This window comes from Podarcis filfolensis (genome assembly GCF_964270895.1).
Source record: "Podarcis filfolensis genome assembly, chromosome: 10".
NCBI classification, from domain to species: domain Eukaryota; kingdom Metazoa; phylum Chordata; class Lepidosauria; order Squamata; family Lacertidae; genus Podarcis; species Podarcis filfolensis.
The window spans coordinates 56,538,787-56,554,524 of NC_139612.1; the positions used below are offsets into that span (position 1 = coordinate 56,538,787).

The window sequence follows — 15,738 nt, forward strand, 5'->3', positions numbered from 1 at the left end:
CAAAAACTTTCAGAGACTTTAGTTTGTAACGTCTTTGCTTCAGTCTGTTTACAAAAGCGGAAGGCGGACTTCCTGTTTAGAGCCTTCCCGCTTCGTTGCCAAATTAAAATATTTGAAGATCCAAATTTTCCAGTCTACTCACGGGTAGTTGTTTAAGGTCCAATTGTCCACAGGAAAAAGTCAGCGCTCTCCAGCAGCAGCAATGCGGCTTCACTCCGTGAAAGAAGCAGTCGATTCAAAGCACCGCGCCACTCACCCCACGTCGCTCCGGATCCCCAAAACAGGGTTTCCCCGCGAGTAGGGGAGGCGCAAAAGGTGCCAGCCGAATCCCAAGTTCACAGGCTTCTCCCGCCTGTGATTTCTATGGGTCTCCGCCTTCGCCGTGGCGGTTAGACCTTGCTTTTCACGGAGCAAGTCCCTCCCGATCGGAGGAGCTCCGCCATTGCCGGAGGCGCCAACCCGGAAGCCCGCTCATGGCAGTGTTTAAAACCCTTAGGCTTCATATAGCTGAGAGACTGCCGTCTTCCCTGCAGACCATCTCAGGTGTTAAGATCTGCAGAGGGGGGCTCTTTGGTAGCTGCACCACCCTCAGTAGTTTGGTGTGTGTGCCCCCCCAGGAGATGGCATTATTTGTGGTGGCTCCTGTGTTGTGTAACTCCCTCTCTACATATTTGCATCTGGCACCTTCATTATAGTGAATACTGAAGCTGTAACTCTTTATCCAGGCTTTTGACACCTAAGATGTGTGTTTTTAGGACCCACCCCATTCCTCTGACTCTAATATATTCCAACTGTTGTTAATGCTGAATTTTAAATTGTTGCAACCCATCCAGGGACCTGCTGGTGAATGGCGGGTAATAAATTTAACAGCAACAATAAAATGAAATATTAATAGCCATACATGTGCAAATTTATATTTTCATCAATTTACATGATGGTGCCCTACATTCATAAGTTTTGCCTGTGAGAGAAACCTAAAGCAGTCCAACCCCCACCCGCCCGCAATCTTACTCTCTTTATAGTGAGTGCTCTCACAGCAGCTTTGTGAAATAGGTCACACTATTTCATTTTCATTTGATGGATTGGGGTCTGAGACTAAGACTTGCCCAGGGCCTCACAATGAATCTGCACAGGCTTGTGTTTACAGCAGGGCTGGGGAAACTGTGGCCCTCTCCATCTGCTGCTAGACTCCCACTTCCCATCCTCCCTGACCAATAGGGAGCTGGCGGTCCCAACCACATCTGGCGAGCAACGCAGGTGCATCTCCAGCCCCAATTTACAGCCTGCTTGCAAACACCTGCATATATTTGGGAAGGCAGCTGCAGTGCTTACCTATGACTTCAAATTATTGATGCATGTTAACTGAGCAACACAGCTGTCTTGCTACCCACTAGACCAGGGCAGTCCACCCTCCCAGAACAAGTGGGACACAAGAGCACTTTGACACAGAACCCGTGGGGCGCACACAGCCTTGTCACACAGTGGGGGGCAGGGTGTGTGAGGCCAAAATTTGACACCCCCTCCAACCCCTGCACTGCCTTCCCAGAGCCGGGTAAATGAGGCACTGGGCTTTGGGAAGAAGGTTAAGGCTCTGGCAGGGTCCTAGAGCCCTCCCACATCCTTCCAAAAGCTGGGAAAGCACTAACTAGGTTTTGGGAAGGAAGCAGCAGAACGCTAGGACCCTGTCAGAGCCATCATGGCTCCTTCCCAAAGCGCAGCTGTGTCAAATGTTGCTGAGGGCCATCAAAAAAGGCCTTGGGCTACATGCAGTTCCTGGGACCACCTTGCACCAGACATTATTGAAGGTGCCGTCATACTTTCAGCTTTGGGGTGGGCTTTCGGAGTTTTCAAAGCACATCATATCACAGAGCAGGAAGGGACCTCGAAGGGGCATCAGGCCCAAAATGCTGCTGATGCAGGAAACCCACGGTTACAGCATCCCTTCTAGGCGGTCATGCAGCCTCTGCTTAAAAACCTCCAATGAAGGGGAGTCCACCACCTTCCAAGGCAGTCTGTTCCACTGTTGGAACAGCTTATACTACTAGGCAATCCTTTGTAATGTTTAGTAAAAAAACAACAACAGCCCCTTCTTGTCATTTGGACCTTTCAGTTTAGATCCTTCAATCTGGAACAACAGCAAATAAATCTGCTTCATTGTGTACGTAACAGGGTTCCACCCTTTCCCTTGCCACCACCTGCTTCCCATAGTGTAGGCATCCAGAGGAGGGCTCCTAGTGATGACCTCAGTGTGCAGGCAGGCTCGTGTTGGATACGGTACACTGCTCCCAAGCCATTCAGGGCTTTAAAGGAAGCATTGACACTTTAAATTGTGCTGGAAAGTGACAGGAAGCCAGTGTGGTATAAGCACCAGAGAGCTGCCCGTGTGCTGGAGAGAGATGATTCAAGTCAGCAGCCTAGCAGTTGTGTTTTGAACAGTCTCCAAAGGCAGCCTCACATACAGCATGTCACAGTAGTCTAATATGAAGGCTGGGAGAGCACAGATGCTGGTGACTAGGCTGTCTCTGCCAAGAGGAGGAGGTCACAGTTGGCACTTGCCTCAACTGGTCGGAGTGGTTTGAGCCTCTAAGTGGCAAACCTGGATTTCAGAGCAGTCCTGACTGTGAACCTCGGTCTGTGGTGTAGATGCTCTGGGACTCATCCCAAGCCTATTTGGGCATCCTCATTATTCATTAGGACACAGTATCTCCGCACAGCTGTTCTGCTGGGACTGCTCCCAAGAAACCGATTTAGTGTTAATGATAGTGAATGGGAAATAGCTGTTGCTTAACCAAGAAGGCGTTCACATGAGTTGTACTTGTGCCAGGTGGCTTAATGGTGATTAAAGCAGGTGCTAAAATAGGTGCTGGGTTCCAAACTTTGATCTCTTCATATGCAACATGCCAAGAGAAAAGGCTTTCCTGAGTGATGCTTCAATCCAGCGAACTGTTCTCTTGGTTGCGGGGAGAGTTTTCGCCAACTTCCAGTTAAAGCGGAACATGGAGGATCCACGCAGAACATCTGAAGGAATTCTGGAGAAAGTGAAACGAATTCCTGTGGGATTCTGAATTATTTTTGCCTGTGTGCTTCTCGCTCCCAAGGAATTGCTACTGATTTGGGCCACTGACATTGGGCTGCCTTCCATTACCGCCTCCTGCTCCCTAGGGCTGTCACATCTTCCTTTCTGCCGCCACCTCCTCCTTCATTTTCCTCCTTTGCTGCCTCTGCTTTGGCTTCCTCCCTGCACTGCTCACTTGCTCTGCATTCTTCCTCTCCCCCACCCTCCTGGCTGCAGCAGAGGAGTGGGTGCTTGGAGCTTTCAGGCTGCGGAACGGCTCCTTCCTCGAAGCGAGGCATTGTGGGCAGGGGGGTCCAGAGAATGCCTGCGCTACTGCTGCTTTGCAGCACTTTAAAAATCCAAGCAAAGGAATTCAACTTGTATTTTAAAGTGCCCGAGAGTATTTTGGTAGCTCAGGCACTCTCTGGGTGGCACCTGCCACAGCGCTTCACTCTGAGGAAGGACCCGTTCCTGAGAGCAAAGGCAGGGACATCTGCACCACAACTGCAAGGGGCCAGGCAAGCAGAAGGGAGGAGAGGCAGCAGCAGCAACAGTCTTGACTGGACAGTTCTCCAGCTGGTGGATTTGCAGCAGTGGTTGGGTGGCTGACTGGCCCTGTTGGTGGCGAATGAGGAGTGCACAGTTTGCCACCCTCTCCATCTGCTGCCTGAGCCACGTAGTTCCTGATGGGCTAGCCCTGCTACTGATGCTTGCCTGCATAGCTCAGAGGCCGGGCAGACATGTTTTGCATGTGGAATGTTGTCAATTCAATTCCTGGCATCTCCAGTTAAAAGGACGAGGTTGCAGATGCTCTGAAAGATCTTTGCTTGAGAATCTGAAAAGACATTGCCAGCCAAAGCAGGACGTTCTAGCCGACACAGACAAATAGCTTGACCTGGTATAAATCAAGCTTCTTATATGCCTGTAACTTATAAAAAGTGCCAAGTTTGAGATTCCTGTCATACGTGAAGCATTCAGACAACCCCACGTAGAATAGAATGCTTCTTTTTAAAATAAAAGCCCCCACACTATTTATAATACACTACAGCTAATTACTTTTAATCAAATTTACATCCAGTTTTCCTTTCCAAGAAAGGTTTCCTGTTCATAGCTGTCAACTTACAGATTTGAAAATAAGGGACCAGCAGCCTTGAAAATAAGGGACCAGCAGCCAAAATAAGGGACCTGCAGCCTCACCTGTTCCAGGCACTCCAGTCTTCCTGTCCTCCTGCAGTCTGGTCAAACTCATGCTGGGTAGCTTCGAGAACACTGTCCAACCAACTTTGTAACCAGAGGTTCAACTGAATAGAATCTGAATCACATGCACCACAAGGCCTATGCAGCCTCAACTTAAGATGGCTCCCCGGCCTGGCTTTGCACTGCAAAGTTTGCAGCAGCACGTGCAACAAAATGGCGTCCAGCATTCAAAAACCCCCTCAGCTTGCATTAACTAGCCACACACAAGGCATGCAAGCTCTACCCTCCAGTCGTTCTTAGACTTCTTATTGGGTGAGCAACACAGTCAAGCAACACAGTTGGAGCCTCCCTCCTCCCTGACCAGCAGGGAGGGAGGGAGAGGAGCTGCTTCCTTTGAAATTTAAGGGACATCATTTAAGGGACATTTAAGGGACATCCATCAATAAGGGACAGCAGCGGGACATGGCGCTGGAATAAGGGACCGTCCCTTCAAATAAGGGACACTTGACAGCTATGTTCCTGTTATTGCCTGCTGTCTTTTACACCAACACAGCTTGTTATTTTTGACACAATTGTGCTTTTCTTAGCCGCTTAACTGCTAATAGAAATAGCCCCACTCTTTTTCTATGTTTTCCCCACCACCTATGGAACACCCTGACCAGTTATGGGTGTCAGATTTTAAGAAGGTTATTGATCAAATGTAAGATGTCCAGAGGAAGGTGAGGAGTCTGGGAACCAAGTCCTTTGAGGAATAGTTAACAGACCTGGGTATGCTTAGCTTAGAGAAGAGGAGATTGCAGAGTGACACCATAGCAATCTTCAGATATCTAAACGGCTGCCGTCTATCAGAGATGTTGTTCTTGTATCTTGCATGATAGAGAGTGATGGCTGGTGCCCTTTAGGACTGGTAGGGAGGAAGGCAAGGAGACCAACAGCAGGTGGAACCAAAGAAAGACAGAGCCTACTAATTGTAGTTTTGTCCCATTTCCCTTCTTCCTGGACTGGATGCAAATCAGAAGGCAAGCAGGTGATGGTCTGGCTTTGAGCAGAGTGAGGTTGGTTGGGCAGTCCTCCATTTGGCTTAATGGACCAACCTCCACCGACTGCAGATCTGCACTGAACTTGGAGTTGAACTAGTTGACCTTCAAGGTTGTTAACAAGTCTCTGGTTCTGCTTTCCAGTATTTGGGGTAAATCACCCTTGGCTGCCACAGTAATAGAAGTGATGTTTTCTTTTATAAGTTGTCAAACAAAGCAGGGTCAAAGCTGGACCTTAAAACCTATTATTTCATTCATTGATTTTTGCAATAGGTTTCCAGTATTGTTTTGCTTCAGGGGCGGAATCCAACATAAATGAATGAGTGTGCCAGCACACAAATGACATTTCCAACACAAGATGGAGAGCTTCCATATGGAAGGAAAATGGTGCATTTCATGTGTGAACATGTACACATCTATGCCATGGCAATATGTGTCTGGTGGTGTGTGAGTGTGTATGTCATAATAATGTGTGATTTAGTTTGCATGCCTTGTTTATCAGAAAGTCTTGTCCCTGTGCAATGGCCCTTTTCAGCTAGGCTGGGGCCAAAGAGGACATGCTGTGAATGCAAAATGTGCCATCTCCTTCCTGTAGCCCTGGAAAGCTGCTACCCGTTTGTGGGTAACACATCATGATAATGATGATAAAATAATCACCCCATTAAAGCCACATTACACCCCTTTAAAATTGAACACAAGCAGTTAGAACATTAACAGGCAGTTGATAAAAGCAGTAGAAATGTATAAAAAAAATGTATAAAAACCAAACTGAAATAAAAACACGTAGACACTACTGAGCTAGATGGAAGTCAGCTTCATACAATCAATTTGTTCTGTGAATCAAAGACAAATATTAAAAGTTATTTGGAAAACTAATGCATGTAGCATTTTAGGGTAAGAAGGGGTGCTGACGGATTGGGCAGCTGTCAGACGTTTGGTGTTAGGAGAGGAATAGCATAGCTCTCAATGTTCCCTTGAGGTTCTGCTCCACCCTCCTCCCAGCAAATGGAAAAAAAAAAACATGGAGAAGTGGGAAATTATAATCTTGCCTCCCCTCTTCCCACCTGCTAAATCTGTGCTCCCATTTCTCAGACTTTTTATAGTTCCATCTTTAGCCATCTGTCTGTGCAAATCTGCAGGGCAGTTTGTGTCAGGAATTATACAGAGCCTTCTTGTGCGGCTCATTCAGGGTTTAATATTTATATCATTTTTTAATCATTTCCAAAGCCAAGAAAAGGAAGATTATATAAATTGCCTTCCTACTCTTCGGCTTTGTGCTGTTGCGGATCTCTTCGCAGTTAACTGCGGTTCTCTTGGTAAGCCTTGGTGGTTGCATGGGAAACCCTGCACATTCGGTCTTGCAGGATACTTATATCTCCACCCTCGCCATTGTGCCTCAGAGGAAAGCCACATGGTCTACCAAGGTTACTCCCCCCAGCCCCGGAATGGTTGCAAACCCTTGGAGATCAGCAGCCTTGAGACAATGGAATGACCTGGCTTGCAGAGTCACAAATGCAAGAATCCAAGATTCTGTGATTCTTCAGCCATCTCTGCAGGTGCTTAAAGCAATCCAACTCAGTTAGCAAAATAATGATTATGTTGGCTTCTGGCGAAGGAAAGGACACAGTCACCCTCCACTTGTGTGCTTTTAATCCTCTTTCCAAGTGTTCACTTTCCCATTATTTCATCTGCCTTTGTGGCATCAGTCCCAGGGAAAGTGCAGAACCAGAGGGGATTGACAAAGCAGCTGAGAACCCTACACATGGAGACTTCTGGCTACCCCTCGCAGTGCGGGCGGAGTGGTTGGGGGATTACATAATGCTGGTGTCCAAAAGTAAGCAGTAGATTCACAGGATCGTGCTGCAAAATCTGAGCATCTTTGTGGCGTGAGTCACTCTCAGGAGGTCAGGGGAGGCTGTGCTGCTTTCTTTCCAAGCGCACGGGCCCAGCTTGTTGGCAGGTACAGGCCATTCAGGTGACTGAGCTCTTAAAACTGAGCCATAATAATATGGGGAGAGCTGGTTAACATAGGGGAGTGGTGGCAAATGGCAAAACCTGCTCTCCCTTGCAGTTGTGGGTCCCCATACAGCCTGGGGCGAGCATGGTGGGAGCGAGTGTGTCAATGGCAGTTATTGAAGGAAAATTACAGTTTAGATATGAGCCAGCCAAGCAGAACTTGCAAAATTGCTTACAAGGGGCTGCTTTTATATCTCCAATAAACAAGAGGGATTAACAGTTAGATCCAGCCTAGCATGCAGAGATCCATCTTCTGTTGTGCAGACTGCTGGAGCAGCTAAAGGCATCCCAAGGTACAGGACCACATAACCTGATGGATGCACCTCTGGGGTGTTGGTTTTTTTAATAAGGTTTAGCAGAGAATTCTGGGGCCAAAGCATGGGTTTGTGCAGAGCCAGACAGGATACAGCACCGTCTGCCAACCTGATGTCCTCCAAATGTTTTGGACTACAGTTCCTATCTGCCCCAGACAGCACAGTCTGCATAAATATGGGAGTTGTCATCCAAAACATCTGGAATATACCATGTTGGTGAAGGCTGGACTGTGCCTGGAATTTGTGCCAAAGCTTCTTCTATAGCATTGTATGACACGGCCACATCTTTTATAGGATTGCTCTTTGGACTACGCAGGGTCATAAAACGAATAACTTTTATCAAAATTAGCACTGCTAACAAAGAAATATGTGAGCTTTTGAGCTGCACAAAATTCATCCTTATGCTGGGAATGTTAAAAAATACCTAAAATGGGGTTGGGAAAATTGTGTGACAGTAAAAAGTTAAGACTAGCCTGCAGCTTATTTCAGACTTCATATTGAAATGGAAGAAACATCTGCACCCTTGTTTAGGTTAACTTTGTGTCCTGTGCAAAAACACAGGCCTGATCAGGGCTTGCTGCTAAGCCCCGCCATGCCTGGCACCTCACTTTCATCCTGTGAAGGCAGGCAAAGGGTTGAAGCAAGGCGCCTCCCATCCGTGTGTGATTTAAAACCCTGCATAGCTATACAAGACAGCTGTCATATCTACTTCTGTAGCTTGTGGTAGGGAAGCATGGAACAAGAGATGTCCAGAGAATTTGAACAGGGCATAACTGAGCACTCCTGCTTGAATTCTTGTAAGTGGAATCAAGGCACTAATTGCTTGCAGACTCTACAAGATCTGTCTAACTTCACCCATCCTCTGCTATTGGCTCTTGCCCCAAAAATCTAGCTTCTGGCAATGGTGAGATAGTGGGAGAAGTGGACACTCCTAGTCCTCAGCAGAACAGCTATTACCGCCTGGGACTAGGACTACAAATCCCATAATCCTTGGCAGGAAACTTCACATCCCTTCCCCAGGTTCCAGACCATCTGAGGTGCAGCACGTGACCACTTGAGAAAGGGTCTTCTCAGTGGTGGCACCTTGGTTTAGGACTGTTCTCCCCAGGTGGACTTGCCTCTGATGCCTTTCTGAATGCAGGCAAAGTCCTTTTTTATTTTACCAAACTTTGAATGTTTTTAACTTGGTTGATCTCTTTTATTTGGGTGCTGCTGTTATAGACTGGCTCTTTTTAGCTTATAAGTAACTTTATGGTGTTTTTAATATTTTATTTTAAGCCATTCTTATGAAGTATTTGAAAGGTGGGGTATAAGTCTGCATAATATATAAGCTGAAAGGGATCTTGAACAGTAATAATACTCGCTGTTGGAAATTTAATCTTGTTAGTGCAGGAGCATTTTTGTTGCAGATTTGTTTTTGGAGAGCCCCAAATTATTGTGGCCTATTGGTTAGAAGTATTAATAAAATTGTGGAGGAGATGATGGGATGTGGCGTTCCAGCAGATTGTTTCATTGGCTCAACTGCATTGGTCATTTGATGATTCTGACTGTGAGGTTTTGTGAGATTCATTAACATGGCAATTGCTAGCAACTGGAAGGATAAAGTGCCCTCATCTTTAATGAGCTGGTGCTTCAGAATGTGGTTTCTATAACAAAGTTTACCAATATTGTTCAGCAGCGGGAAGGAAGACAGCAGAATTGATTATGTAAAAATAATGGTTTTATTTTGGAATAACAAATAACGGGAGCAATGTAAATCCATGTAGTTCACTTTCTTTTTTATAATCATTTTTAGAGTGATATTAAAAATAACATACACATAGCTTTTTGTGTATACTAGCCTTCCCCAACTGCTGTTGTCCAGGCATTCTTGGATAGCTCCCATCTTCCATGATCGTTGGCTATGCTGGCTGGGAATTATGGGAGTTGTAGTCCAAAATGTTTGGAGGCTAGTAAGTTGGGGAAGACAGGCATATTTCATGGACAGCAGACATGTCCATCTTCAGCCCAGTATGAGGAAGGAACTGGATTAATTTGTTTAATGTGTTGCTTCCAACTACATGGATTTTATGTGTGAGTTTTGAACAAGATGCTCAGCAAGACACATGGTACAGTCCTGCCCATGACTTTTCCAATTCAGATATTTATATTGGGGGCGGGTTGTATGTTTTGCCATGCATCTCCCCCACCTCTCTTATAATATGAAGGTAGAACAGCAAGAAGCCTTCTGACCAAGCATTCTCCTTGATTTTCTGGAAAGATCTTAACAAAGAGGAGGATCCAAGCATGAAATGCCACATGCACACATCCCGTGTATATCTGAGATGGTGCTGTCCTGTGACGACTGTTCCATATGCTCTGCGGACTGTCTGGATTGGCTTTCAGGGTTAGGCTGCTGATCACTTGACATGGTGCAGGAGTTTCATTTTTTAATAATCCAAGTTTTCCTTTATCTCTTAAAGGACCGACACCAGCAGTGGGAATCAGTGGCCAGGAGTGGATGTGGACCAGAGGACATGACCCCCTTAGCTTGCCAGTGAGTGAGCCGAACTCTTACCAGCCCCTGTTTGTCTTCTGTTACAGGAATGAGACTGTTTTACACCAGTTCTGCTGCCCCGCAGCTGACGCTGAGCAGAAGTCTTCATCTGCAGACTCTTCTCCAAGGTGGGAAACTTTGTCGATTCATACCCTGCTTGCTCCTGTGTTCCTCCTCCGGCCTTCCCTTCCCTGCTTTCACCTGCACACAAAACATGCAGGCTTCATTTCATTCACAACCAAAACGCTGGGATTAGCTGCACCGAGAAGTGGCCAGCAGGGGGTCCTCTCTTTTTTGCACAAGCATGAAATTGGATAAACTTTCCCTTCCCAGCCCCAGTTGCATGGTTCTCTTATGTTGGAGGAGCCTTCCCCAACCTGATGCCCTCCAGATGTTTTGGACTACAACTCCCATCATCCCTAAGCATTGGCCATGGTGGCTGGGGCTGATGAGAGTTGTTGGGAGTTTCTGCAGGTTGGGGGAGGCTCAAGGCAGAAGGGACAGAATAGAAGGAATGACAATAGAGAGAAGTGTTATTCAGTGTTGAGGCAAAATGCTCCAAAAGGTCCCCACCTTCCTCAACTAATATGTGACGTATGCACCCTATTTGACATTGGTGGTGTTCATACTCCTTGCTGCTGCCCAGTGCCATTTCCTTAATATTTATTACACATGCGAAGTCAAATCAGAGTGAGAGCAGGAAGCATAATTTGCTGTTGAATGCCTCGCTCCGGATGGGCTTCATGACAATGCAAGTGAAGAACAGAAGCATCACCACTTCCAAAACAACCTGAACAGGTGGTGGCAGTTGGGTGTGGGGAAGCCTGGATTTGTGAAACCTTTATACAGTACATACATACACATGCGCTCTCTCTCTCTCACACACACAGACACAGCCCTGCCCTTGAGCCAAAAAAGTTTTCCAAAGAGATTTCAGCTAAGGATGCTTCTAGTAGCAGTTGGTGGGAACAAATTAGGAGGCCTGCAGGTCCAGAGGGGGCTGCAAAATAAATGGTGGTGGTTCACTGAATATGGGGAGAAGGTGCTAGAAGCAAGGCAAGAAAGCTTAAGTGCAGTCCTCTCCACGTTTGTTTCCTGTGACCAAGCTTCCTGCCTCCCCTGTACTGGATATAGCAAGCCTTCATTGGTTCCTCTGTTTAAGCATGCAGATGAAAGGCTTGTCTATATATATATATGATAATCTTATTTAATTATTTATTTACAAAACAATTACATTAATTCACTTGCTACGGTGCATTCACCTTCTATTTGCATTCCTAGTTGGCTCACTTAACTGAACTGGCACTTAGCCAGGTTTGGAAACAAAATAATGATTCCTGATGTGGATTATTATCAATGCCCATTTAAATTTTAGAATACTGCGAAAAAGCTCCTGATGTTCATCTGAACAGACTTGAACAGTGAGAACAACTGTTATTTCAACTGCACTGCATTTTTAAAGAATTTGACTGTGAATCTGTCCCCACTCCTGCCAACTAGCTCCGTATTGGTAGTATTACCTATTAGTCAAGCATTTGATTATCTTGAGCTCAGTCCCCCAACCCTCTCTGTTTGGTGCTCAGGATTCTTCCCTGGCCGCATTCTTCCTCTAGCTACACAGCCTCTCTCCAGGTCACTCCCTTTACTGGCCCTGATTTGCCCTCCCTTGTTTTGCAGAAAATTGTGCAAAACACCTTCCACACTACAGAAATATTGCAGAACTCGCTAGATTTTTTTCTGATAGATGTGGTAAAAAATGGGTTGATGGCCCAAATGTTCTGGAATAGCGATGAAACAATAATGATACCATGTGGAAGCATGAAAAAAAATTCTCCCATGAAACAGCAATTGTAATATTCAATGTGTTATGTCTTGAAAGCACCAGAGGTTAGGTAATTCAAATAAGTTGAATTACCACTTACTCGGGCTCCATCGCAATCCCACCAGTGGCGTTTCAAACTACAAGCTAGTGCAGCACACAGGTTCCTGGTTAGGCAGAAAGAAGCAGTTTAAAACTAATATTCTCAAGCCAATATTCTCAAGACACTGGGTTTATCTTATTTGCTGCACTGATGCAGTTGCCCTCCCATTTGCAGATCTCTCCAGGGATGGAATGAATATTCAGAGAGGGAGGGGTGGAGCTCTTGAGAAAGCACTGACAACAAGTGATCTTGTAACTGATGCACTTTCCCCTTGAGAGCGAGCGCTGCGATAGCAAAGTTGCATTTACCATGGAATTGAGGGAATGTAGGGGAATTAATTACAATATATCTTGTAACTTGTAATCATGCCCGTCCTCCCCAAAGTAGTTTGCATCGAGGCGCTCTCGCTAGGGATGTGGTGAAGTTATTATATCAGGCAACTGCAGAAACTCCCAACTCAGCACTTTGATGGTTGCTAACAAGCTGAGATGCTATAATAGAGAAAAGTTGTGCGTAACTAATTCCTGCTATGTCCAAGGAGAAACATAGCTCTCTGGCTGAGATTTTATGGCAAACACAGAGAATTGGATTGCACACTTGCATTTTTATCTTAATCTCGCACATGTGCCGCCTAGGAGCACACAATCTCCTTTCCTGTCTGCCTATGTCTCTAGAACTCGCACAGTTCTGCAGAACTCTCCTACCAGAATGGAACCTGTTCTTGCGATGCAAAATGCTCTTTAATTTTATGGTAAATGCAGAGAGGCTTTTTTTTTTTTTTTTGCAGTGTGCAAACTGTTTCTTTCACTCAAAGTCTCATGTATAGTGGCATTAGCCTATATGGACACCTCACCGCAGCTGCCCACATCACCCCACCCAGCATCCACCCAATAGTAGGGCTGGCCCTTCTTGTGGAACAGGCACAATGGCCCTTGTTTTATCACCTGATTACAACAATCCTTTTGCAATAGGTCCATCTTTCCATGACCTGTCTCTGTTTATAGAATAACTAAAAATTATCTCTTCTCCTACTAACCTCCTGAGAAAAAACCACACCCCACCCTCCCACTATATATAAAAGGGTCTGGTGACTTCTGTTTCAGTGTATCTGAAGAAGTGTGCATGCACACGAAAGCTTATACCAAGAACAAACTTAGTTGGTCTCTAAGGTGCTACTGGACATTTTTTTTATTTTTTTATATATTAAAAATTATGGGGACCTGAGAAAATATGGTGAGCAAGCGAGACCAATCAGGACTTAAATGAGCTAGCCTGGCATCCTGAATAAGCAGTCAGCTAAATCGGCTCACTTGGGGCCAATCAGATCTTTAGTATTAGCTCAACAGAACTCATGCTGAGGCAGCCATATTTCTAGAGGAGTCTAACTGGCTTTCCTGATGAGGCTAAGCCCTGATTTAGAGGCCTGCTCTCTCCACCCCGCCCTGCTCTGCTCGCCTATTGCTGCTGCATCTTAAATTACATAACACAGAGCGAATTCTTCCCTGTTTCCCCTTTTTCTTTTCCTGAACAGGCAGTTTTATTTTTTTTATTTAATTTTTTTTATTGTAAATGAGAAAGCCTGTCAGAAGTGATGCTGCTAATAACTGCCAGCCGTCTAGTTTTAATTAGAGTTTTCTTCATTAATGCCTCGTCTCGTCTCCGTGCGATGGATTAAATAATGTACTTGCAGCTCATTTACACAAACCCCCAAACTGCAGGGCTGAGCCGCAATCCTTTAATTAAACAGCCCGGCTGATCCCTGCCGCTGCCTCGCTTCATCAGTCTAAGCCGATTAAATAGAATAGGGACTAATAAGGAGTATAAACGGAGAAGTGACTCTTGTCTCTTCAAGGGACCCAGGGGCCTCGGCAGCAGAGTGGGCGGGCTGCTTGGCTCCGCCTCCTCCTCCACTGCAGAAAGCGTGGTTGGAGCAAACCTGCCCCCCCACACCATGGCTTGCAGAAGCTGCAAGATGCTTATCAACAGTAAGGAATAGCGGGGAGGGGAAGGGTGGTGTTTTCCTCTGCAAAAGTGATAGTCAAATGTCCTGTTAAGGCTGCATACACACCATGCATTTAAAGAGCAGTATGTCCCTCCCCCAAATATCCTGGGACCATTGGTTTGTTAAGGTTGCTGGGAATTGTAGCTCTGTGGAGGAGTAAACTACAGTTTCCAGGATTCCTGTGTGTGTGTGTGTGTGTGTGTGTGTGTGTGTGTGTGTGTGTGTAATTTGCTTTAAATGTATGGTGCGTATGCAGCCTTTGTCTTTGGGCATACCTATAGACCACAGACTTAATAGGTTTGTTAGACATTTTTCTTCTTCAAGGAAACCTGGGAAATGCAGTTCTGTAAAATGGAATGTCTAGCAGAGAATGCTCAGCACTTCAGTGGATTCTTTGAAGGAAGCCATGATGGCTGAACACTCTTGAAACCAAGATATATGTGTAGTGTAGATATACAATCTATTCTGGATAGCACTGTCCTGAACATTGCAATCATTTCCCAAGAAAACTTGTGTTTCCTGCGAAAGAATGCAGGCACTGAGAACTTAGGGGGAAATTTTGAGTGGTCAGTATGTGTGTGTGCTTATGAAGTGGCCATAGGACCCCCCCTTTAAAACAGGTTTAAAGCACCACCTTTGTGCTCATAGTAGTGTGGCCCTCGTAGCAGTGTGGGGCTTGGTAAGATCATAAGAAGAGCTGGTCTGCTGGATCAGACCAAAGGCTCCATTTAGTCCCATATCCTGTCCTCAGTGCGGCCAACCAGATGCCTATAGGAAGCCAGAAGCAGGGTGTCAGCTGAGTAGCCCTCTCTTTGAAGACAGACTTTTGACTTGGCAACACTTAGTAGTATGGCCGTGTGACTCCAATGCCTGCTGAGCTTGGAATCCTTTTCTTCAAAGAGCTCTGCTCCATTGCAAGTTCAATCAGGGCATTCTAAACCTGATTTTTAAGTGTGCATGAATGTGGAGTGGGGGATCTCCTTCAGCTGCCTTGTTGTGTTCCTAAGATAAACACAAACAGACAAATACCAGTTCCTGGAATGTCTTTTTTTCTTTTCATGCAAACATCTACACACACACTGTCCTTTTCTGAAACATCTTCACTTTGCCCCCACTGCCTTTTGATTGGTCATAATAAGCCCAAATTCTAGATTAGGAAGAAGGAACAGAAACATCTCCCTGCCTAAAGATGTGGTGAAATTCAATCCCACCATGCTCTAAATCTTCATAGCCAAGTCTCTGAAGCGGAAAATGGAATTTCAATAATGCACAGTTCAGTTTCTGGATATTTAACTTAGTGAACTGTGTGTGTGTGTGTGTGTTGGATTTCTACTTTTATGGAATGGTTGAATAGATTTGTTTTCACCTCAAATGTTCTCTAAAATGACATTTAACAAGTGAAGCTTCAATATATATTAGATATATATTTTAAATTCAAAACTTGACATTTCAAATCTGGAAAATGTTATGCATTTTGTATGTGAAACTTCGTTTCAGATTCACTTTCAACCAGTTGCACTGCATTTTATTCTGGGCTACTAACTTGGCATGTGGTATTACTGGTACAAAAAAATGTGGCCAAGTTTAGTGTGGTGGTTAGACCAGTGTCTTTCACCTTGGGTCTCCAGATGTTGTTGGACTACAACTCCCATCATCCCT

The 15,738-nt window shown here is 45.4% G+C and overlaps 1 protein-coding gene across 7 annotated transcripts in view; it reads left to right on the forward strand.

The window, feature by feature from the left end:
• The window catches only part of IQSEC3 (IQ motif and Sec7 domain ArfGEF 3), a 140,852-nt gene that overhangs the window by 54,724 nt on the left and 70,390 nt on the right, over window positions 1–15,738 (forward strand). For all 7 annotated transcript variants that reach the window (XM_083572234.1, XM_083572232.1, XM_083572233.1 and 4 more), the window contains exon 2: window positions 10,203–10,283. In XM_083572234.1, coding sequence (XP_083428360.1) covers window positions 10,203–10,283 — 81 coding nt within the window. The remainder of the gene's footprint in view (window positions 1–10,202; window positions 10,284–15,738) is intronic.